A 26132-nucleotide genomic window follows, 5' to 3' on the forward strand; every position below is an offset into this window, starting at 1 on the left:
GCCAATTGGTGTCTCTCTCTGTGGATCAAAACCACACACCAATTTTAAGCTGTTATAAATGTAAGCAAATATTTCATAGCTAGGGAAATATAATCTAGTTTCAAACAAAATAATATTACTTTGCACAAACATAATACTAATATGGAGTGATGTGACAATACATTGGATGCAAATTCTCCGCCGGTCATGGGATTTACTAGGGCTGAAAATGGTGGAAGGTTAAAAATGGATAATGTCTATTCTGCAAATGGTAAAAGTTCAGGAAGTTTTTTATGCAACTTTTTAACTATTTTTCTCCATACAGACTATAAATATATAAGAGCGTATCTTACCTGCCAGTCACTGAACTCATTTCATAGGAGTCTATAGAAATCTTGTGTGCAGGTATTGGAGCACAGGAGCTGGATAATTACACCTGGAGGATTGTGGCAGCGAAACCTCATCCCGGCTGACAGCTTCGCTTACAGCTGCTGTGTAGAGTTACTGTCATTAACTAAGAAGAGACCCTCCTGGTTACAGGAACTCTGCAGACATCACGCTAATTGATGCATGCTTACATCTTGATGGGAGACTTGAGAGCTGCCTACAGTTACCGGATTCTGGTTTCTTACGTACATTTCCCAGTATAGAGACATTGGTGATTAATGACGCCGCGTCAGCACACCGCACAGAAACTTATCCTGTGGTTTCTAACAAATAATTGCATGAATGCAGACTATTCTGACGAGTAACGGATGCCAACCAGCCTCTTCACTACCTGATGCAAAGTCTAAAACTTGAGTAGGATTATTATCTTTGTAAGTACTAGAATATGCCATCACTTAAAGGGAATCAGTCAGTAGCATCAACGCTACTAAGTCATCTATATAGAAGTGCAAAGTTGAATAAAATGATACCTTGATATCTGCGATCTGATGTTTTACCCCAGAGAAATCCACGTTTTTCTTAATATGTAAATGAGCAGTTAAGATCTATGGGCCGAATCTGCCTCCAGTAATTATTATAAATGAGAGGAGAGTTACCAGTGTGAGACACGTACTGACTGACACTCTGTCAGCCACTTTTCATCATCTGAAGGCAGATTCTCAGGGAGATCTACGTCTTATGAAATGAAACAACAGAGCCCCTTCATTCAGGAGAGAATATTGTTTTATTATATGATTATTAGACAAGTTACATTGACCTAATATACGATCAGATTCAACAGACATTCTCAATATAATTATAGCCATCTTCTTATCTTCTGAGGACATCCATCACGGCTGTCGATACATTGAGCCTCCTCTTCCTCAGCTGCTCTTAAGTCTAAATTAATATTTTTGGAGACTCACTGGGCCTCCTATATGAAAAAATTTGCAGCCAAGAGTCCGATCACAGGTTTAATTTTTTAGGCCTGCTTAGAAAAAAATATATTAAACTACCGTAATTGGCATATAGTAATAAATATGTGACATGTTATATAACGCAAATGTCCTTTATAAGAGTTTTCAGGAAATGTACAGTGATGGATAAACTTAGTATAAGCCATCAATGTGCTGGTAACCATTGAAGAGTCTAAGGTTCGACTATGACTATATGGTCCGTGCTGATCCCTATGAATGGGCTACGTGGCGACCTTGGATGCGAACGGTCACGCAGTCAATGATCGCTCTATGCCGCTATTATATCGCAGCATGAATCGGCTTGCAGAGCGACCTGCAAGACACCGCGACAGGCAAGTTGCAAAAAGTTAGATTTTTATTGTGACTTTGCAGACGAAGAATCCTATCCAACCGGCATCATTTTGCGATGTAGCAGAGGAATATAGCACATAAACCCATGTCGCTGGCAAAATACGGCATGTAACCCCATCATTTATATGTACACACATTCAACTCAGGTCAATGAGAGTGCCGAGATAGGACCCCCATCAATCACAAATACATAGCTTATTCTAAATATGTATAGTCAAGGAAAACCACTTTAATATTTGGAATAGATACCTAGGCTTGCTAATTACAAAACAAAAAAAAATAAATAAATAAGTAAATGAAAAGTAAAAATATGGTCATTATCACCCTATGCAAATCACACCTCCGTACACTCTCGGCACAAAAGAAAACATGATGAAAAATTACACGCTTGTAGTGTGTTCCATTGTTATTCTTCTTCTGGATCATATTTAATAAAAAAACACAATAAATTATTATTTAAAATGCTAAAAAGCACAAGGAGAACCCATAGCAGCTCATCATGTGACAGACGGGAGACCCAGCAAAGAGCATCCCTCCACCAAATAGGACCGAAGTTCGGACCCAACTTTTCCCACTGTGAAGAGACTGTGATGACACCTGAAAATGAAAACAGAAGTGTAAGACAATTTTTGGGAAAGAAAACCGCATTTACTCAATGTACCATGATTATACTATATGCTCGTCCATAAGCCATGTCATCTCTGGCCATACAACTTAGGTAATGGTCCACGGATCTTTCCAACCATCTGGTGAGTAAGGAGCATTCCCACTGTCCAGGATTTCATCAGGCCCAATCCTCTGCAGCGAAATCCAGACAATCCTTTACAAAAATGCTGCAGTTTTTACCTAGATTTCAACCATTGGATTTCAAAGGGCTAAATTGACAGGTTCTGGATGTTGAGTCAGCAGCGCGTGGATGACATTTCATCGTGCTGATATAGCAGAACAGAAAATCTGTGCTGTGTGGTTTGCATGGAAGCGAATAAAGATTGATTGGGCAAACCTTTTTGCCAACATACCATAGGTGGATCTGCATGAAGTAGGAGGACCAGATAAAAGGTTTATACATAATTTGATTATGGTCTGTAACTACAGTGTTGCATTTGTCTGCATAGGAGCTGAATGCCCAAAACAGTAAAGGTACTGTCACCCATAACGATTTCGTTAACGATATCGTTGCTTTTTGTGACGTAGCAACGATATCGTTAACAAAATCATTATGCGTGACAGCGACCAACGATCAGGCCCCTGCTGGGAGATAGTTGGTCGCTGCGAATGATCAGGACCTTTATTTGGTCGCTGATCACCCGCTGTCATCGCTGGATCGGCGTGTGTGACGCCGATCCAGCGATGTGTTCACTGGTAACCAGGATAAACATCGGGTTACTAAGCGCAGGGCCGCGCTTAGTAACCCGATGTTTACCCTGGTTACCATTGTAAATGTAAAAAAAAAAAATACCACATACTCACATTCTGGTGTCTGTCGCGTCCCCCGGCGTCAGCTTCCCTGCATTGTGTCAGCGCCGGCTGTAAAGCAGAGCACAGCGGTGACGTCACCGCTCTGCTTTACGGACAGCGCTTACACAGTGCGTGAATCTGACGCCGGGGGACGCGACAGACACCGGAATGTAAGTATGTAGTGTTTTTTCTTTTTTTACATTTACAATGGTAACCAGGGTAAACATTGGGTTACTAAGCGCGGCCCTGCGCTTAGTAACCCGATGTTTACCCTGGGACTTCGGCATCGTTGGTCGCTGGAGAGAGCTGTCTGTGTGACAGCTCCCCAGCGACCACACAACGACTTACCAACGATCACGGCCAGGTCGTATCGCTGGTCGTGATAGTTGGTAAATCATTTAGTGTAACGGTACATTAAGGAATTTTCTATAAAAAATATTTGCAAAGCAGCTTCATTTGTTCTTAGGAATAATAGGATCAATGGTAGCAAAAGTGCACACTATAATGGTGTAATTAGAAAACGACAGAACTTCAATACCTTCTATTAGCGACTATGGGGGGTCGCTTTGGTCACGTTGATTATAGATGTCACAGGGTGTTGTACATGCTCACTTTGTGGCCGATCGAAGAAATATTGCTTTAAAAAGAATAAAAAAAGATATATATTATAATTGTACAGTGGAAAATAGCACACATGAAGAATATAACATTTAAAGGGGTTGTCCGAAACAAAAAGTAATTCTTTAAAACCCCAATTTTAGTTGTCAAAATAGCTCTGTAATATCTCCAATTTTTTTTAAAATTCTTTGCACTGTGCTTACCCGTCTCTCACTGAAAGACAGACAGAAAAGGCCCCCTGTGCAAGAACAATATATAGGTCCTGTCCAGTCCAATAGCTCCTCAGAATGCACACTTCCACGTTTTGGAGGTGGAGAGGAGCCCCTTACCTCTTGGGGTCCTGTGCGGGTACACAGGTTGCACCAATGGTATGTCCATTCCTGCCTCCATGTCACAGCACATCATCCCCTTTTAACAGATATATCTTCTGGTGATCCTGAGGACCTTATTACCTATAAAGCTAAGCCAACGCTAGCTCCAGCGGCCATGACCACTATTCAAACTGAGTTTCACCCTCTCTCCTCTGTCTTGTTATGCCTACGCTAGATTCAGCATCCTCCTCCATAATGCTGATTGACAACTGGCGTCCTCCAATTAGGCGCAGAAAGACGGCTGTCAATCAGTATGAGCATGACACCAGTAGTCCCTCCCTGTCAACAGGAAGCGAAACCACTGCTCTGTTGACAGGGAGTAGCTGAATCTCTGGCAGGAGCGGTCAATGACCGGCGCCGGGTGTAACAGACAGGTAGTCGCCTCTGTTAGCAACTTCATAACTTTTTTTAAAAATTTCCGATATCCCCTTCAAACAATAGATAAAAGTCGACCATACCAAACAATTTGGGCAAAATTGGCAGACTATCTACTGTTTATGGTGGATTCCATCAGGTGGTCGGAATTCAATCGCTTGGTCATTTTGCTTGGTTGGGAGCTTAGCCGCTACCAGAGGAATCTGGCAGCTCTGAAGTGTTCGGCAGAGCCAAGCTGTCATGCTCCTGGGTTCAAACCCTTAAGCCTGCGCTTAGTGGTCGGCTTCTCTGTTCAACGAGCCACAGCAGATACACCTTTTCTCCGGGTATTTAGTTTCTGTTATCCTTGCTGCAGTCTGTTAAGAGGAAGATGTGTTTTCATTTGCTCATTTGTCTGCCTTATCACCTTTCATATACAGTGGGGCAAAAAAGTATTTAGTCAGTCAGCAATAGTGCAAGTTCCACCACTTAAAAAGATGAGAGGCGTCTGTAATTTACATCATAGGTAGACTTCAACTATGGGAGACAAACTGAGAAAAAAAAATCCAGAAAATCACATTGTCTGTTTTTTTATCATTTTTTTTGCATATTATGGTGGAAAATAAGTATTTGGTCAGAAACAAACAATCAAGATTTCTGGCTCTCACAGACCTGTAACTTCTTCTTTAAGAGTCTCCTCTTTCCTCCACTCATTACCTGTAGTAATGGCACCTGTTTAAACTTGTTATCAGTATAAAAAGACACCTGTGCACACCCTCAAACAGTCTGACTCCAAACTCCACTATGGTGAAGACCAAAGAGCTGTCAAAGGACACCAGAAACAAAATTGTAGCCCTGCACCAGGCTGGGAAGACTGAATCTGCAATAGCCAACCAGCTTGGAATGAAGAAATCAACAGTGGGAGCAATAATTAGAAAATGGAAGACATACAAGACCACTGATAATCTCCCTCGATCTGGGGCTCCACGCAAAATCCCACCCCGTGGGGTCAGAATGATCACAAGAACGGTGAGCAAAAATCCCAGAACCACGCGGGGGGACCTAGTGAATGAACCATAAGTAACACACTACGCCACCATGGACTCAGATCCTGCAGTGCCAGACGTGTCCCACTGCTTAAGCCAGTACATGTCCGGGCCCGTCTGAAGTTTGCTAGAGAGCATTTGGATGATCCAGAGGAGTTTTGGGAGAATGTCCTATGGTCTGATGAAACCAAACTGGAACTGTTTGGTAGAAACACAACTTGTCGTGTTTGGAGGAAAAAGAATACTGAGTTGCATCCATCAAACACCATACCTACTGTAAAGCATGGTGGTGGAAACATCATGCTTTGGGGCTGTTTCTCTGCAAAGGGGCCAGGACGACTGATCCGGGTACATGAAAGAAGGAATGGGGCCATGTATCGTGAGATTTTGAGTGCAAACCTCATTCCATCAGCAAGGGCATTGAAGATGAAACGTGGCTGGGTCTTTCAACATGACAATGATCCAAAGCACACCGCCAGGGCAACAAAGGAGTGGCTTCGTAAGAAGCATTTCAAGGTCCTGGAGTGGCCTAGCCAGTCTCCAGATCTCAACCCTATAGAAAACCTTTGGAGGGAGTTGAAAGTCCATGTTGCCAAGCGAAAAGCCAAAAACATCACTGCTCTAGAGGAGATCTGCATGGAGGAATGGGCCAACATACCAACAACAGTGTGTGGCAACCTTGTGAAGACTTACAGAAAACGTTTGACCTCTGTCATTGCCAACTAAGGATATATTACAAAGTATTGAGATGAAATTTTGTTTCTGACCAAATACTTATTTTCCACCATAATATGCAAATAAAATGTTAAAAAAACAGACAATGTGATTTTCTGGATTTTTTTTTCTCAGTTTGTCTCCCATAGTTGAGGTCTACCTATGATGTAAATTACAGACGCCTCTCATCTTTTTAAGTGGTGGAACTTGCACTATTGCTGACTGACTAAATACTTTTTTGTCCCACTGTACTTTCCCCTTGCTGGTATTTCCTGCTGGTGATAGTCTCATTTGGATGTCCAGCCATACTGCTGTAGTTTAAGCCAGGCAGTGAAAAACCAGCTAGGTAGTTTCGCTCTTTGCTGTTTTTGTTCTTTACTCTGTACCTACCTTCTGTTTCTTTTTAGGAAGTAGATGGGGTATTCTCTAACAATACGTATTTAATTCTTTGTTTTGTATTGTGCGGTTTATTCTACTCACTCTGGGATCTTTTCCTTTTTCAGCACACTTTCCCTTATGTAGGTCATTTACACTCTGCTTTGCCCTTCTGTTCTTTAGGAGGAATGTGAAAAGCTTGACGGCCTTTTAGGCAGCATAGGTTAGCGTTGGCATCTTCTAGTCTGTGGTTAGGGCTAGCTCAGCTCACGCATGAACCGCTAGGGACTGCGGGGTCAGGATCTCTAGTCTATACAGGAACTGTCAGGGTCTTGCAGTTTTTAGCTTTACCCATTTTCCCGTGTGAGTTGCTACACTATCATAACACAAGCATTCGTGTGGGGGGGGATTCAGGGAAGCTATCCGACAGCAATCTAATTTATATGGGGGGCATTAGTTCACTATTAACCTCCTTTGTAGAGGAATCCCTAGATAAATTACCTACATACTAGTCATAGCCAATCTGCAGGCGATAAGATAAGTGTGCTCTTACTGTGCCCCTATGAAGAAACCATTATCGGCACACGTGGCCAGGAGCTCGAAGTTCTTCAAATACTTGCTTTAGCCACATCAATCCTCAATTTGTTGTGTTGTCTTACCCCACAACCAACCGCCAGCAGCACATGAAGACTCATGATGGCCACAAGCGTGGAGATGGCAATCTTTCGATTATCTTCGCGCACAGCCGGCCAGAAGGTCAGCATCAAGACAGCCCCAGACAGACACATGGCTAAAGACATGAGGACCCAGCGTAGAATTTCAGAGGGGGCAATCCACAATATCTATGTGAAAGAAAGAGAATGGATGAATTGGAATAAGCCAGAACGGTATAGAGCAAGGATAGATCCAGTAATTAACGTCAAAACAGATTTTACGTTGTGTCCTGTGGCGCGGTATTGCCCGTTCTGCAGTCTGCACCTCGGTATATTCCTATTATACAGTTTCACATTTACGGCTGCAGGTAATGACTGTTGCAGCGGCTGCACCCTGCGGTGTGGGCAGCTCTGTAGTACCTGCTCCCACTGTAAGGCGACAATCTCTGCAGAGTTTACGTCATCATCTTTTTGCCCTGGGGGTCTTTGCTTGTGTAATTAAATAGTGCAGATCTGGTTAACCAGTTCGGTACGGCTTACTCAGTACTAGCGTTCACTCACAGAAGTGGGGATGTAGATGAAGAGGGAGTAGCCATAGACACACACAATCTCCAGGAAGGAATACGACACCATGCTCATTACTTTACTGTGTCGCCAGGATAGGAAACCCCAGAGAGCCAGTGGCACCAGCCAGGCATAGGCATAGATGGCCGTGGCAGCAATGGATACTGCAAGAAAAAAAAAAAGGCAGAACAGGTTGGCAACAGGTGAACAGTCACCGACTGATTCCGGCTCTGCACGGCCAGTCATATTAGTTGAGTTACAAACAACATCTTGATATCAAACTGTTAAAGGGAGACTGTCAGAACAAAACGACTGTTCAAACCAAACGCAGACGCTCGTTGCACCCTTGGACTGACCGTGCAGTTCAGTGTACCTTCCCACCTTCCTCTTCCATGATTGACACCTCTAACTATCCAGTGGTCAGAGAAGGGCACAGACAGATGAAAAACAAATAGTTGGGAAGCTGCACTGAACTGCTCAGCCAGGCCAAGGGTGCTCCTAGCATCTACGCTTGGTTTGAACAGTCATTTTGTGTTGACAAGCTTCATTTAAAGCATACTCCTATTGAAAAAAAGAAATTTTTCCCGTCGCTCTTAGATTCTTACATACAATACCTATGTAGAGTCTTTTCCTTCAAAGTTTGACAATCTGTGCCGCAGACCTAAAATAAAGAGGTTATTGTTGTCTGCCACCTTACAGACACATTGGAACGTCCTCCCAGTCGCTCCATCTTCCACCCTCCTAGCTAACGTTACACATGTCTCCCGTCACACACCGATATAGAAAGACTAAGTAAGGGTTAATGCTGCTGTGATCACAGGTCTGAACCAGACAGAAAGCTCCCCCTATAGAGAGACACAGGCAGATTGTGCTTTCCTCTTATGTTAGCTGTCCCTCTCTGTTCTTCTATTACTCTACCCCCTTATTAAAGTGAATGTAGTGCGCAGTTTGCAAGAGAATTAGTTTAAGAGCCCCCCCAAGGTTTTTAAAATGGACGGCCTATCTTTAACATAGGCCATCAGTATTAGATCAATGGGGGATCCGTCTCTGAACACCCCCTCCATTCAGCTGTTACTGCACAGCGCGTTTTAATCCGAACACCAGGAAAGGACAATAACATACAATAAGGCCCGTTTACCTTCCTTAGAGTACCTGGCAGACCCTTTCTCATTAGCGCCACAATAGATAGGATATCTGTCAGTAATATTTGGGTGCAACAAGCAAGGTCCTTATAAACAGTGCACCATAGGGCGCCAGACACTGTCACAATAATCTCTCCGGCTGAACAATGCACCATGATGCAAGCCTTCTCCCTATGAATAGAGCCATAGTAAACAGACAAGCATCACATGCGTATCCCGATGATTAAGAGCACATGTTGCATGGGACTGTGGAGGGTTGGAGGGCAGATTCCCAGTGCCGATGTTATTATTAATATTATTATAGTGAGGCCGGTTCTGCCCCTGGTGTCAGTAATAACCGTTCTTGGTTTTTAGTCTTGCCAGTGACATATTAAATGGTTATTCCCATCTGAAAAACTTATCCTTTAACCTTAGGATAGGCGATACCTTGCTGATCAACAGGAGTCTGACCGCTGGGACCCCACAACGAATAAAGCGATGGCCGGACATGCACACCACTGCTCCATTCATTCTCTATGGGTCTGCCGTAGACAGCCAAGTACAACGCTCGCTCAGCTTTTTTTCAGCAGTCACATAGAGAACGAGACTGAATGCACATATCGGGCCACCGAGTCATCTCGACCCCGCTGCGAAAAGACCCATTCTAGGGTGTAGGTCCCTCACGGATATGCAATCATGAGTGATAACTTCTTGAGATGGGAATAACCCATTGAAAGATTTTGTGATTGTATTTGCCGATCTTGTTGATGGTTCTCATCTTCCGCTCTTACGCTTAAAAGGTTTGGACCAAGAGTATAAGTTATTCCCTAGTTATATAACTCCATATCATGTCCAAAATAAGACTCACTCTGGTCCCTTGATTTTCATGTGAAATTTTAAGGACCCACTTGTTAGGTTTGTCCCCCCCCCCCCCATCTATCATATTTTTAAAGATGTCTCATATAGACATATTTTGTATCCTGTTAGGGCATATCGACGACATAGGGGGATTTCTTTTCCTTGATGAGGACCCACCTATCTTAGGCAAAAGTAGATGATTTGTTAATATCATTAATAGATGGGCAACATACTCAAGAATACCCCACATGTAAAGAGTAGTGTAGAGCAGCGGTGGAAAACTTCAAATTCAGCCATTGTCTCTGATTTTGAGGAAACTATTGATTATAAATATAGTGCTGCAGACTCCAATAGAGCCGGAGACCTCAATGGAGCCGCAGACCTCAATGGAGCCGCAGACCTCAATGGAGCCGCAGACCTCAATGGAGCCCCAGACCTCAATGGAGCCGCAGACCTCAATGGAGCCCCAGACCTCAATGGAGCCGCAGACCTCAATGGAGCTGCAGACCTCAATGGAGCCGCAGACCTCAATGGAGCCGCAGACCTCAATGGAGCCGCAGACCTCAATGGAGCCGCAGACCTCAATGGAGCCGCAGACCTCAATGGAGCCGCAGACCTCAATGGAGCGGCAGACCCCAATAGCTTGCATTTATCACCTCACCAATGAATAGGTGATAAAGGGGTACTCCAGCCAATACCATTTAAGCCAAACTCTACTATATTAAGTCTCTACTTTACCAAATTGGAAAATCTTTATATTTCCATTAATGACACTTCAACAAATGTCTTAGACAGGATCATGGATTTTAAGTCCAATAATAAACTATCTAGCAGTTTTTTTCTTACACAAATATCATATTACTATCTTAAGTTTCCAATTCTCAGTTTTGAAGCCCAGTCCACATTGGCTTTAGTTGAAACTCACCTTTTCTAAACTCTGGCACATAGTGGTATTGAGGTTTTCCCCAGTGGAGAAAGAAATTGGACAGATTTCCACTGATTGTGATGGTAAAAATTAGTGTGGCACAAATCCAGATGGGACCTTGTAAAGAAAGATACAGTAATGTAAGTGGACTAATGTGTCAGAAATGTAACAAGAAAATTCTTAAAGAATTTAATAATGTATGTTATGAGCTACCTCAAGGACCACCCATATACTATAAGCAACTGGGTGGTCTGCATTGTTGCTGCAGTGATGTTCTAAAATGCCACTGTATAGTGAAGTAGCTGCATGCAATCGAGCGAGGAGCCGGCTGTCAGACACAGCCAGACTCACCATAGAAAAGGCAGAGAGGGTTTAAAACCATCCCTACGTTCCTGATCGCTGTATACACAGCCCTAAACAAACGGTATGTACACAGTAATAGCAAGTGCTGACAGTGCTTCCTCCTCCGGACCCAGTGATCAAAAAACAGAAGCTGCTGGCTGCTACCAGACTAAATCAGCTCTGCAGCCAGGAGGATGAATTTTCCCTGTAAAAGGAGCTCCTATGCCAGCCCCAGTTACAGGGGCAATCAAATAACAATGACAGGGGCGCGGTGAACGTAAATTAGCGATATTCCCAAAAATCTCTCCTTGTTCATAATGTGCTTTTCCTGAATTGCTTTACAGTTTACAGTAGTGACACTGACATCTCAATGAATTTAAAAGGCTATGTACACATTTGCACAGAATTTGCTGTATTATTTCCTTCCTAAATACAAAGAAAAGCAATAGTGATGAGTGAATATACTCGTTACTTGAGATTTCTCGAGCACGCTCGGGGGTCCTCCGAGTATTTTTTAGTGCTCGGAGGTTTAGTTTTTCTTGCCGCAGCTGAATGATTTACATCTGTTAGCCAGCATAAGTACATGTGGGGGTTGTCTGGTTGCTAGGGAATCCCCACATGTACTTATGCTGGCTATCAGATGTAAATCATTCAGCTGCGGCAAGAAAAACTAAAACTCTGAGCACTAAAACATACTCGGAGGACCCCCGAGCATGCTCGAGAAATCTCAAGTAACGAGTATATTCTCTCATCACTAATAAGCAACTTTCTAAATAGTTTTCATTACACGTTTTCTATCATTTTGCTGCTTCCCAGTGTATGTAGGACCTTTATCCAGCTGTGTGCTCTGAAAAAAAATGCAAGAAATCCTTCAGAGGTTGTTTATCTCTTAGTGATAGCCGGAAAGGAGAAAGTGGGTTTATAGACACATCTGCATTGAAGAGGGGAGAAAGTGTCTCAGAGGACAAAGACAAGGAGGAAAGTGCATAAAGGGGAAAGCACAGCATTGAAGCAGGGCTGATTTATGAAAGCAAGGAAAGACCGCAGAACCCTGCATACACAGAGAGCTCACATCCAGCCTATATTACTGAGAAAGACATTCCCACATGAGATAAATCTGAAACTTGAATCAGATTGCAAACTACATATAAAAATTAATGAAGGAATGAAGATCGCAGACTGACATTTTTGTAAATAAAAGGTAATTATTTTCAAGGAATTTTTTTTTTTGTCAAAAGTGTCCATATCCTTTCATACATACCATAAAGATCTGGGTTACTCCGCACATACAGCCTTACAAAGTTCCTTCCTGGGATGGGTAAAACAGAACCTTTTATTCTGTCAAGAACCTGCAATTACCAATAGATATTGTAATAAAGGCTGGGAAAATAAAAAAATGTCCTGACAACCAATACATCTCTTGCTCACCTGGTAGGTGTCAACATCAAAAAATGTCTGATAATACTCGAATGTCCAGAAAGGGGCGACCTTCTTCTGTCCTGCAAGCAGCTGTGAAACAAACACACCGGCTGTATAAAGTATGAAGATAGTTAGGCGGAGTGTTCATATGGGGCTCGCAAATCTGCCATTTGTCACGATTTTTAGGTGCTTTATCTGGAGTTTCCAGCAGATAGTGGAAAGAATAGGTTTCCCTTCAAAGCATTTATTTGTAATATATATATATATATATATATATATATATATATATATATATATATATATATATATATATATATATATATATATATATATAGTGCAGCGTTTAGCCAGTGCCTTCCTCAGGCCATAATGTAGTAACAAACAAAGGGATTTATGTACAGATAACACAGGTAAAGGAAATGATTTTATGCATGTGGGTCAAGAGCCACAATACCACCGAGGATGAAGAATAAAATATATAATCTTTAAAGCACCCTGGGGGAATAAGGACCCAGAACTTTAGTGTTTGTAATTCCTCAATCATTGACCATTGTGCCAGTAAGCCAGAACCCAGGGTCACAATTCATCTGTACGAACACATAAATATGAGAATATAATAGATAAGATTTGACTGCAGAAAATCAGAAACATGATTGGCAAAACTGAACTTAGCGGAGCAGCATAAAGGTCCTAGGAAAAGGTGAAACAGATGCTTAGTGCATTTTTCAGTGCGTCAATAACAAGTCTCGGTACTTGCCCTTGAACTGTTACCCTATTAATAACGGCGGTAACCCTGAATCGCATATGACATGTACCAATTTTCATTTCTTCAAATTAAGAAATTGATTTTAAGGAGTGGCGGATTTTCCGAAAGCTTGAATCGTAAAATTACTGCCGGTGTTCGAACATAGTTGAACTGGGATGTTCCTCAGCCATGCCATGTGCACTCCCAAAGTCCATGTAACTATTGACCTCAATCTTCTTGAAAAAGGTACAAGTTGTATCATCCTATCAATATCAAAAAATATCAACAGAGCTAAAAATTTGATTTAGCTGCAGAGAAATGGTAAGTGAGAATTAATCCGAACTAATTGCCATTGAGACCGTCCAATGAAGTCCCCAGGCTCTGTCCCATTCCATTTCCATGAGCAGAATAAATCGTCGATGTAGCGACGGTACAGTGTTATATTGTATGTGGGTTGTTGTATATGAAGTATTCTTAGAATAACCCCATCTATAGGTTTACATATGCAAGTGGGAACCTTCTTCCTGTGGTGCAGCCTCTGGTTTGTTTGAAAAACACCGGATTACGTACCGGTAATGCTCTTTTATAGAGCCACGACAGCACCCACTGAGAAAGGGGATCCGCCCCTAGGAACAGGAAACCCTACGGAGAGATAAAAGGGGCGGTCCCCCTCGCTCCCACAGTTTGGGTTACAGAGATTGCGAGGAACCGCCCACCAGTTTTAGTAGACAATTCTTTATCATCATTTATTATAATTTAACTACGTTTAAGTACAAGAATCCACCACCCTTAACAGTGCTCATATGTACACTAATATATGTAAATGGGAGGGAAGTGAAGGGGTGCTGTCGTGGCTCTATAAAAGAGCATTACCGGTACGTAATCCGGTGTTTTCTCTTCGCCACGACAGCACCCACTGAGAGACTTTCAGAGATAGTTATTTGGGGGGGATTATCGTATTAAGGACTGATCTACCGAAACACAAGTCAGTGGAGGCAGATAGATCTAATCTATAGTGACTATAGAAGGTAGAAGGAGAAGACCAGGTTGCGGCCTTACATATGAGTTCTATAGGAACCTCTGCTCGTTCAGCCCAGGATGATGCTATCGCCCGGGTGGAATGTGCCTTCACAGTCTCAGGTGGATTCTCCCCTTTAGATGAATAGGCCAGGTATATCGCCTCCCGAATCCATCGGGATAGTGTGCCTTTTGTAACACCAGATCCTTTCCTTTGACCCTGGAAGGAAACAAAGAGAGCCCTGCTCTTCCTCCAGGCGCTAGTCCTATCCAGATAAGCTATTATAGCCCTTCTTACATCTAAAGTATGGTACTTCTCTTCCTCCTGGTCTGTAGGATTATTATAGAAAGAAGGAAGAAGGATCTCTTGAGATCTATGGAATTTTGTACACATTTTAGGTAGGTAGGAAGGGTCTGTTTTCAGGACAATTCTATCAGGAAATATTGACATAAAGGGAGGATCTACTGATAGCGCCTGTATGTCACTTACCCTTCTTGCCGATACTAGCGCGACAAGAAGAACGGTCTTAAGTGAAATATATTTAATGTGAGCTAAGTCTAGAGGCTCAAATGGATGACCTGTTAAGGCTTCCAGGACCAAATTAATATCCCAAGGAGGCATCTGCGGAATCTGAACTGGCTCTGATCTCTGGCAAGCTGAAATAAATCTAGCTATCCATCTATTACCCGCAACATTGTGACTATACAAGGCCCCTAGAGCAGAAACTTGCACCTTCAGAGTATTAACTGAAAGGCCTAGGTCACGTCCTTTTTGAAGAAATTGTAGAATAGTGGAGACGGGAATTTCACTAGATAACGCCGATGGATAGAGATTTAGAAATTTCTTCCACACTCTCACATATATGTCAGTAGTGGATCTTTTTCTACTTGTCAACAAGGTATTAATTACACTATTGGAGAAGCCTCTTAGTTTTAACAGCTGCCTCTCAAATTCCAGGCTGTCAACCTTAGTCCCTTCACATGAGGGTGGTTCAAGGGCCCCTGGGAAAGAAGACTCTGATCCTCCGGGAGGATCCACGGATCCGAGATGGACATGGCTCTGAGCAGGGAAAACCATGGTCTTTTTGGCCAAAATGGGGCAATCAGGATTATATTTGCCCGGTCCTCCCTTATCTTCCTGATTACTGTTGGTAGAAGAATCAGAGGAGGAAAAGCGTATGCTTTCTGAAATGTCCAAGGAGTCTGAAGGGCATCGAGAATGTCGGGATTGTCGGCCCGGAACATTGAAGCGAATCTTTTTAGTTGTCGGTTTTGTCTTGTGGCGAAGAGATCTATCTCGGGTGTACCCCATTTCATAGTTATCATTTTGAAAATTTGATGATTTAGGACCCACTCCCCTTGGTGGAGGGTATGACGACTGAGGAAGTCTGCTCTTGAGTTGTCCACTCCTCTGACATGTAGCGCTGACAGGGACAGAAGATGTTCTTCGGCTATGGTTAGAATGTCTTCGGTTATAGACATGAGCGTTCCTGATCTTGTTCCTCCTTGATGATTGATATAGGCGACTGATGTCATGTTGTCGGACAGAATTCTGGTATGTGTCCCGTGTAGCTGCGGAAGGAATTCACATAGAGCATGATAGATAGCTTTTAGCTCTCTTATATTGGAAGAGTCGTCTGACTCCATGACTGACCATAATCCTTGGACTAAATGGTCTTTTAAATGTGCGCCCCAGCCAGTAGGACTGGCATCAGTATATGTTATATTTGAGGGTTTAACTACCCAGGGGACTCCACTGACCAGGTTTTTTGGATCTAGCCACCATATCAGAGATTGGATTACTTTATTAGAAAGGGAAATTTTAATATTTAAATGACCATGAGATCTTTCTTCTTCATGTAAAATTGCATACTATAAATGCCTCGAGTGAAATTGGGCCCATGGAACCGCTGGAATACATGACGTGAAGGAGCCAAGAAGGGACATGCCTTCTCTCAAAGAAATTAGGGATTTATCTATTACCGACTGAACTTTATTCCTAACCGTTATCTGTTTATTTTCCGGAAGGAAACATTTCTGGCTTGTAGAATCTAATATAATCCCCAGGAAAATTTGCCGAGTTGTTGGGATAAGTCTAGATTTTTCCCAGTTTATTATCCAACCCAATCTTTGCAGAGATGCTATCATATCACACAACCGTTGTTGACATTGCGAAGGAGAATTTCCTACTACTAAGATGTCATCTAAGTAGGGAATTACGAGAGTGTCTTTTAGTCTTAGATATGACATTACCTCCGCCATTAGTTTAGTGAATACTCTTGGGGCTATAGATAGCCCAAAAGGCACTGCAGTATACTGAGAGTGTCGGACACACCCATTCAATACAATCGCTACCCGTAGATATTGTTGATGCTCTGCAAAATTAGGTAGATGGTAATACGCATCTTTAAGGTCGAGAACTGTCATAAAGCAATAGGGAAACAGGAGTTTAATGGTGGACTGGATAGACTCCATCTTAAAGGTTTGATTTTCTAGGTAGATGTTTAATTTTTTAAGATTAATAATAGTTCTGAATGTCCCATCTGGTTTAGGGATTAAAAATAACGGGGAATAGAATCCCTTTCCCTCCTGTAGGAATGGAACCTCCACCAAGACTCCCTTAGCTAGGAGATTTATTACCTCCTGCTCCAATGCCTCTTGTTGTAACTGAGACTTTAATGAAGTCAATAGAAATGAGTCCGGAGGGACTCGGGAAAATTTTAATTGTAACCCAGAGGTAATAAGGTTATTTGCCCAAATATTTGTTGTTATGGCCCGCCATTGATTAGCGAAGGAGGACAATCTGCCTCCCACAGGTAGATCTGTCCTAACGGGGTTTTTCTTCAAACTTGAAAGGGTGCTTCCCAAAGAACGCACCCCTTTTGTTTTGTGTCTCTTGTGGCCCAGCGATCCTGGTTCTTAAACTCCTTCCTTTTATTAAATGCGGGCTTTCGGAACTCTCTCCTATAAAATGGAACGTAATTATTACTATTTGGAAAGCCTTTCTTCCTTTCCCCTGCTTTAGTTAAGATCTCATCCAGTTTGGTACCAAACAGGTACTCACCCTGACATGGGAGGCTGCATAACTTAGACTTGGTCTGAGGGTCACCTTTCCAGCCCTTAAGCCATAGGGCCCTACGTGCTGCATTGGTTAATCCTGCTGACTTGGCTGCCAGGCGTATAGAGTCGGCAGATGAGTCCGCTAGAAAAGCTGTGGCACCTCTAATTAGGGGTATAGAGGACAATAATTTTTCTCGAGAGAGACCTCCTTTCAGCCCTTCTTCCAAGTCACTCAGCCAAAACAGCATGGATCTTGCGGTGCATGTGGATGAGATTGCCAGTTTAAAAGCCCCTGCAGAAGTCTCCCATGCTCTTTTAAGGAGCGAATCGGCTTTGCGATCTAGAGGATCTTGTAACGAGCCTGAATCCTCTACAGGCAGTAAGGATTTCTTTGATGTAGACGCCACAGCTGCGTCTACTTTTGGGGCTTTTGACCATGTTGTGAATTCTTCATCATTAAAGGGGTAGCGTCTCTTTGAGGATGGTGGTAACCCCCTCTGCCCCTGGCTTTCCCACTCTTTTTTGATCAAAGTTTTTACTGCCGTTATTACCGGAAAAGAGGGTCTCTTCTTTTCGGATAGGCCAGCAAACATAATGTCTTGCTGTGTTTTAGGGACTTTAAGATCTTCTATGCCCATGGTATTGCAAACTGATCTCACCAGATTGTCAATGCTATCTGTGGGGAAGCACGTATCCTGATCCTCATCTGAGGATATCTCCTGCTGCGAGCTATCTGAGTTTGCTTCCTCTAACTCAGAGGCCTGATCGGATACAGGTGAAACGTATCCTCTTTTCTCCTTAATACGTGGCTCTTTGTCAACGCTTTGTAGGGCTCGTAATTCTTCCCTAATCATGGCCCTTATATCCTCTGATTTAACTGAGGCTTCCTCACGTAACGTTGATTTTATACATTAATCACACAGCCTTTTAGTGTAACTATCCGGAAGGGGCTGGACACATAACGCACACTGCTTGTGTTTTGCTTTTTCCTTCCTTTTTGCCTATTATAAAGGGAGAGGGACAATAATCAGACTAGTGGGGTAGATGCACACTCACCCAGAAGCTGACCGATCAGGTACCGGCTGAGGAGGAGACACAGATGCAGGTGGCTTCCTTTTGGACGATCCGCTCTGCCTAGAGCGGCTGCTGCTGCTGGCATGGCTGCGAGGGGTGACGGTGGTAACCTCTAGAGAAGGTACCGCAGGCTCTCTTGCAGAATCCATTCTGGACGCCGGGATGCAGCGCCGGCGTCCTTTTCACATGGGGGCCGCCATGTTCTTCCTGTTGAACCCGGAAGTGCTAACCACTTCCGGGTCGCGGCCATATTGGATACTCCGGCGCTGTTACCGGCTTCAGCGCCGGCGTCGTCTCACTCCTCCCGCACCCCGGAAGCTTACCAGCACTTCCGGGGGCATGCACTGGGCTCCACACCGCACAGGCGTCCGCCGAGGACGGCGCGACGCTACCACCTGGTGCTTGCCCCGCAGACCGCCGGACATCTGCCGCGAACCGGCTCCCACGACCCGGTCTCGCGACGTCTGCCAGCAGAGGGGGGAAAACTGAGTCAGCACCCCCGACGCTGCATCCAGTCCTGGAGCCCTTGCCGTCCTCACAGGTAAACTGCGCAAGCGGCGTCCAGGCTGGGAATCCTCTTCTCCATGGATCTTCCCGTAGGAACAGGAAACCAAACTGTGGGAGCGAGGGGGACCGCCCCTTTTATCTCTCCGTAGGGTTTCCTGTTCCTATGGGCGGATCCCCTCTCTCAGTGGGTGCTGTCGTGGCGAAGAGAAAATGAAGAATTAAACTCAAAGATATTGTTAAACAGGATAAAGTTAAGGTACCTTCACACTGAACGATATCGCTAGCGATCCGTGACGTTGCAGCGTCCTGGCTAGCGATATCGTTCAGTTTGACAGGCAGCAGCGATCTGGATCCTGCTGTGATGTCGTTGGTCGCTGCAGAAAGTCCAGAACTTTATTTCGTCGCTGGACTTCCTGCAGACATCGCTGAATCGGCGTGTGTGACGCCGATTCAGCGATGTCTTCACTGGTAACCAGGGTAAACATCGGGTTACTAAGCGCAGGGCCCGCTTAGTAACCCGATGTTTACCCTGGTTACCAGCGTAAACGTAAAAAAAACAAACACTACATACTTACCTTCTGCTGTCTGTCCCCGGCACTGTGCTTCTCTGCACTGGCTGTGAGCGCCGGCCAGCCGGAAAGCAGAGCGGTGACGTCACCGCTGTGCTTTCCGGCCGCTGTGCTCACAGTCAGTGCAGGAAGCTGAGCGCCGGGGACAGACAGCGGAATGTAAGTATGTAGTGTTTGTTTTTTTTACGTTTACGCTGGTAACCAGGGTAAACATCGGGTTACTAAGCGCGGCCCTGCGCTTAGTAACCCGATGTTTACCCTGGTTACCAGGGGACTTTGGGATCGTTGGTCGCTGGAGAGCTGTCTGTGTGACAGCTCTCCAGCGACCAAACAGCGGCGCTGCAGCGATCGACATCGTTGTCGGTATCGCTGCAGCGTCGCTGAGTGTGAAGGTACCTTTAATATCCTCAAGCAGAAAGTTGCGATGGTGTGCCGGCATAGGATGGAACTTAAGTAAATATTACTAAGCAGCTTCCAGGCCTTACTCATGGGGGAAAAACGAAGAAAAAGATTGGAGCGCACTTACCCAGGTAAAATAGTCACCACTTTATTAGGACTTTGTACAAAAAGCAGGGAAGGGAGTGGATAAAGATCGGACTTTATCCACTCCCTTCCCTGCTTTTTGTACAAAGTCCTAATAAAGTGGTGACTATTTTACCTGGGTAAGTGCGCTCCAATCTTTTTCTTCATTTTTCCTTTATGAACTCTGTATGCTTTTGTTGGATGCAGCACCCCGTTGGTAATGAAAAGGAAATTATCAGCCATATACGCCCTTTGCATGTGGTTTTTGCTGTTGTGCACATTGGGGTCAGATTTTCGGGGCAGTGCGGAAGTAGAACTTTCTTTTACCTTACTCATGGGGGATACTGCAGTGCACAGCTGTGAGAAAGCATACAATACCCCCGGTCTCCGAACCAAGGGACCCCAGTTTATTAATCACTAGGGTGCACACTGTTTTTTTCTATTTCCAAAACTCCCAGTTATTCATTAAAGGGGTATTCCAACCACAGGAAATGTATGCGCTATCCATAGCCCATATCTGGAGCCCCACCAATCAGAACTAGGTTTCTCTGATACCTGCTCAGCAATCTATACATGTCCATTGCTGAAATACACCATGAATGTCAATTATAGGAATTTCTCTTTAAAGCCATGGACCAATCTGAGATCAGGATTACTACTTCTTTTAGTTGGAGAATATCGCTTACTGATTTGTATGCTTTGTGTCAATCCCTTTAATGTCACTACTCCATTCACACATTGCAATGTATAATCTGACAGTGCTGTGGAAGCCTTGGCACGATACTGTCAAAATGAAATCTTTAAGACTCAGGCTAATATCTGTTATTACTAGTGATGAGCGAACGTGCTTAGGTAAGGTGTTATCTGAGCATGCTCGGGTGCTAACCAAGTGTCTTCGATATGCTCGAAAAATAAGTTTGAATCGTCAGCTGTAACACATGCAGGGATTTCCTGTTTGTAAGGTAATCCCTGCATGTGTTGCAGCTGTCGAAAAGCCACGGCGACTCGAAAGTAGTATTCGAGCACACCAAAGACACGTGGTTACCACGCAAGCATGCTCGGATAGCACCTTATCTGAGCACATTCGCTCACTAGTCATTACCTCTGTTTTATCAGAATCTTCTACGAGATCATCTTCTTCTTCTCTGGATCGGTGTCCCTGCTGGTCACCTGGAGTCTCCTCTGGATCACCGATACTAACAGTAGTGGCGTCAGGGTTTGCAGCTAATAGATTAGTTGCATCGTCAAATTCTTAAATAAAAAGAGAGAAGAAAATCAATTAAAAGAATAAATAAATGTAGATTTGGTAATAATTTTATATACAAACAAATAAAAGTCCATTCTAACTTCTGTTATGCAGCTTTGTACAGTGAATATAAAACTAAAATAATGTGGTTGCATAAGTCTGAACACCCTCTTATAATTAGGGATGAGTTTCTGTTCAGAATTAGCCAACCACATTGCACTCATGTTACGTAGTAGTCCGTGAACGGCTGCATCATTTACAAAGATTCAGGTTAAATCCATATTAAGTTTAGAAGTTCTACAAGGATTTTCCTGACATTTTCTTAGTTGCATTTTACAGCAAACGCCATGGTCCGAAAACAGCTTACAACACAGCAAAGGGATCTCATTATTGAACGTCATCAGTCAGGAGAAGGGTACAATAAAAACTTTGAGGAGTTAAAACAGCAGACAGACTCCCTTTAAGCCTCTAGTACCCCATAGTTGATCCCATTTATCTTGTTTAGCGTTAGCTGTATGCTAATTAAGCGGAGCCAAAAAGCTGCTGTAAACTGTGACTGCAGCTTAGCTGTACAGTAGGAATAAGAACGTTTCATCAGTTGCTGCTCCTTTATTCCTTCTTTTGCTTAAAGGGACTCTGTCACCTGAATTTGGCGGGACTGGTTTTGGGTCATATGGGCGGAGTTTTCAGGTGTTTGATTCACCCTTTCCTTACCCGCTGGCTGCATGCTGGCTGCAATATTGGATTGAAGTTCATTCTCTGTCCTCCATAGTACATGCCTGCACAAGGCAAGATTGCTTTGTGCAGGCGTATACTATTGAGGACAGAAAATGAACTTCAATCCAATATTGCAGCCAGCATGCAGCCAGCGGGTAAGGAAAGGGTGAATCAAACACCCGAAAACTCCGCCCATATGACCCAAAACCAGTCCCGCCAAATTCAGGTGACAGGTTCCCTTTAAGGCTGGGATGTATACAGCCATATACAGACAACAATGTCTGAACTGACTATGGGTCTCCTCCAAGCTTTCAACCTCGTTTTATGCCTATCCGGGCACACTCACACCGCCATATACATCGGACCCGTGCTAATCAATTTTTTAATCGAATAGGACTCAGACCAATGTTATTCAATGGAGTATTGTTGATGCCCAATTTTTTTTTCAGTAACAGAATCTGTCAGTGAAAACAAATCTCAGTATGCTATGAGTTCATTTTACAATCGGAAGACACTTACCCTTTCAAGTCTATGGGTGCATGGAAAATATCGGACTGCACTCAGATGACAGCAGAGTGCAGTCTGATTTCCACAGACTCACAGAATGGAAAAGATGGAGAAATGTTGTTCTTCATCTTCTCCTCACAGTGTGCTCCAATTCTCTCATCCAAGAGATAACAGTGTAATCAGTATCATTAGCATAATTGGTCCGATTCTCTCGGATCGTGGACTCTATGGCCGTTTGAGCGAAGCATGAGGCGGTAAATTTGGGTCAGGAGACCCTCTGTCAGTCCAGGCATTGTGGTTAGCGAAATATGGTGGTCTGAATCCTGCCTTTGGCCACGTTTACATGTTCAGTATCGGGGGGGGGGGGGGGGGGGAAGTTTGTGAGTTTCTGGAACGTGTTGTCTTACCTTGAAACTTGAGGTCATCTCGGGCCTCCATTCATTCACTTTGTTGAACCTACAATAACGAAAACAGTAATAGGACTGTCGTTATCACTCACACGTTGTCACGTCTCATTGCTTTCCTGCCTATGGACTCGTTCACATGAGCAGATTTGCAGCCTGAAAGAACTCAGACCAGTTGTTTTTTCACTGACTGACTAGTGCACTAGCTTCTTCTGTATATCTGACACTCCCCCATTCAAGTCTATGGGTGCACAAATAAAAAAAAATCTGATCCTGTACGGAGGAATGGTATAGCATCCAGTATTTATGGACACATTGCAATTCTGTAACATAGGAAACAAAACAGTCTAAGGCTGGATTCACATCACAGCGTTTGATCAGCATGCGCCATGCGTCCATATATATAACATGGTGTACGCATGGACATGTGTTTGCTTGCTTTTGTGTACGCATGCGTTGTTTCGCGGTGTGCGGCTGGGCTCGGCAAAGGCAACATGTTGCATTTTTGGAGGCGTCAAATATGCACAGGCATGCGCACGTGGATGAGAGCGTTAAAACAAAACCATTGCGGTCTATGGGAACGCATGCGTACGCAAGGACGTGTACGCATGCGTTCGATGCGCTCGTGTACTTCGGACTACGCATGTCCAGGAACATGTCCATTGAGACACTTGTTCCCTCCTGGAAATATCAAACGCATGCGCATAAACAACACAAACGCAAGCAAAAACGCATGCACATGCAGCGGTTTTTTGCCGTAATGCAGATGCGGATAAAAAACACTGCGTCTGCATGCGTTTTGGCATCCGTTTGCGCATGCAGATGATGCGCTCCGTACATATACGCAAATGTGAACTTAGCCTTATAAATGATTAATGGCTGCTGCTTTAAAAAAAACGGATTGTATACGGAGGACAAGTGAGAAAAGAAATAGTCAGGTTTCTGGATGGTGAGTGCTGGTTGTTTTATTTATATTACATTACCTGCTGTTATACATTAAGAAATGTAAATAAATAAAAATTATTAAGAAATGGACAATTCCTTTAAGAGTTTTCCCAAAATTGCAGGTTATCCTTCATCCATAGGACAGGGGATGACTGGCTGATTGCTGAGGGTCTGACTAGTAGGATCTCATGAGAAGGGGATAAAATTGTGAATTTGGCAAACTGTTCCGGAATGTGGGAGTCGCTGGTTGACAGAAAGTCCAAACTTGTCCTGCCTGGTGCTGCAATATAATTCCTGACTGCAAACTACAACTCCCAGCATGCCCTGACAGCCTGGTCGGGGAAGGCATGCTGGGAGCTGTGGTTTCTAGCCTGGAGATTTCCAATTCTACCACTTGCAGACACAAAGCCATTGCAGCCCACAGACACCAGTGGGGCGTGCTCAGTGACTAGGCACCCACACAGTGCACGGTCTGTAACAAGGCGGCGTCTCCACCGGCTCACACAGCACCACAAGTCTCAGCAAGCACTGGTCACATGACTAGGGAGCAGATACATAGAATAGAACACACAGAAGGAGCCACTTACAGTCCAGATCACGTGACGATGCAGCTGTTGCCGGAAGTCAGCGCGCAATTAATCACGTGGTCTTCCGTATAGCCAATCAGAGCGGTTGTTAGTCTGCCCCGCCTCCCGGAAGTGATAGAAGCCGGATCTTGGTCACGTGACTGTGAAACCCGGTGGCTGCCACCTCCTGTAGGGAATGTACTACAAGTCCCAGAATCACTGTGCAGAGGAGTATTACTATAGAACGGGCTCTGAGTGCGCCGGGAGTCACCCATTAGATATGAAGAGTAATCATAAACATTCACCTCATATAAAAAGTTGTGAGCTCTGAACAAGTCTGTCCATAATATTCCTTAGAGGGGTTCAGATATTGTTATGGATTTGGCCACGAAAAAAAAATGATAGAATGTGATTTTTTTTTTAACTTGTTACATGGATTTTGTGTCTTTGTGTAAATTCACAATGTAAAGTTGCTCCAGTTCAGAATTTACTCTTTGGCTTTGTTCACACTTTGTTTTTCAAGGGTAAAAAAATGCAGCGTTTTCCAGCCCCAGCAAAGCCAAGGCGATTTCTGAAAGCTCGTTGTGCACACGCTGCTTATTTTTTTTCTTTGCAGATCTGAACCATTAGAACATTTTTGCAAACCTGCAGCGTGTCAGTCAGTAAAGCGTTCTTCACCAATTTATATGAACAGGGGGGAAACGGACTCATCAAAGACGCACGACGTTTGTCCTGCTTAATTTTTGGTGCAGAAAAATCTGCAATAACTCAATGTGTGCGCATGGCATTAGGGAATGTTCACACCAGGATTTTATACAAATCCAAAGTGGTTATTAAGAATCAAAAATCCATCCCTGTTTTTTTTATTTTCTCCAGCCATATAGCCGTATTAGGGCTTGTTTTTTGTACTTTTGACTAACACCATTGATTTTACCATATAGTGTCATGGAAAATAGAAAAAAAAAGTCCAAGTGCTGTGAAATGGCAAAATAAGTGCAATTCCACAAATGTTTTTTTTTTCTTTTATTTACCATGTTCACTATATGGTATTCCACGGGTTAGTACGAGAAAGCAGATACCAAATGTATGTATATTTATGTTTTTTATTTAGTGAAAAAAAAATCCGAAATTTGCATGAAAAAAGTTTTCTCATTGGTCGCCATTTTCCAAGACCTGAAACGTTCTCCTTTGTAGGGATCTACGGTTGGGTGAGGGCTTATTTTTGCCGACATTTTTATTGATACCATTTTGAGGTAGATACGATCTTTTCATCGCCTTTTGTTGCATTTTATTGCAATGTTGAGGTGACCAAAAAAGGGGGTGATTTGAACTTTTTATATTTTTCTTTTAAACTTTTTTTTTTTTTGATGACTTAAGTAGTAGGAGACTTGAAGCTAGAATCGTCCAATCGCCTGTGCTATACATAGCAGTGATTCAGCTTGACTAAGGCTACTTTCACACTAGCGTCGTACGACGCACGACGCAATGCATCGTGGTGACGTACCGACGCATGCTGTGAAAGCGCAGCACACCAGGGGCAGCGGATGCAGTTTTCCAACGCATCCGCTGCCCCATTGTGAGCTCCGGGGAGGAGGGGGCAGAGTTCTGGCCGCGCATGCGCGGTCGGAAATGGCGGACTCAACGCACCAAAAAACGTTACATGCAACGTTTTTTTGGTGCCGACAGTCCGCTACAACACAAT

At 43.7% G+C, this 26132-nt stretch overlaps 1 protein-coding gene across 1 annotated transcript; it reads right to left on the minus strand.

The window, feature by feature from the left end:
- Nucleotides 1-1131: 1131 nt before the first annotated feature.
- On the minus strand, nt 1132-24543 carry YIPF1 (Yip1 domain family member 1). The gene is made up of 10 exons (XM_069737843.1): nt 24452-24543; nt 22923-22971; nt 21148-21296; nt 12561-12641; nt 12394-12481; nt 10791-10907; nt 7884-8050; nt 7329-7511; nt 3730-3828; nt 1132-2330 (listed from the first exon to the last, which is right to left on the minus strand). Exons 2-9 carry the CDS (start codon nt 22951-22953, stop codon nt 3736-3738), a joined length of 909 nt encoding a protein of 302 aa, XP_069593944.1. The 5' UTR covers nt 22954-22971; nt 24452-24543; the 3' UTR covers nt 1132-2330; nt 3730-3735.
- Nucleotides 24544-26132: the final 1589 nt, after the last annotated feature.

Source organism: Ranitomeya imitator, chromosome 8 (assembly GCF_032444005.1).
Source record: "Ranitomeya imitator isolate aRanImi1 chromosome 8, aRanImi1.pri, whole genome shotgun sequence".
Classification (NCBI taxonomy): domain Eukaryota; kingdom Metazoa; phylum Chordata; class Amphibia; order Anura; family Dendrobatidae; genus Ranitomeya; species Ranitomeya imitator.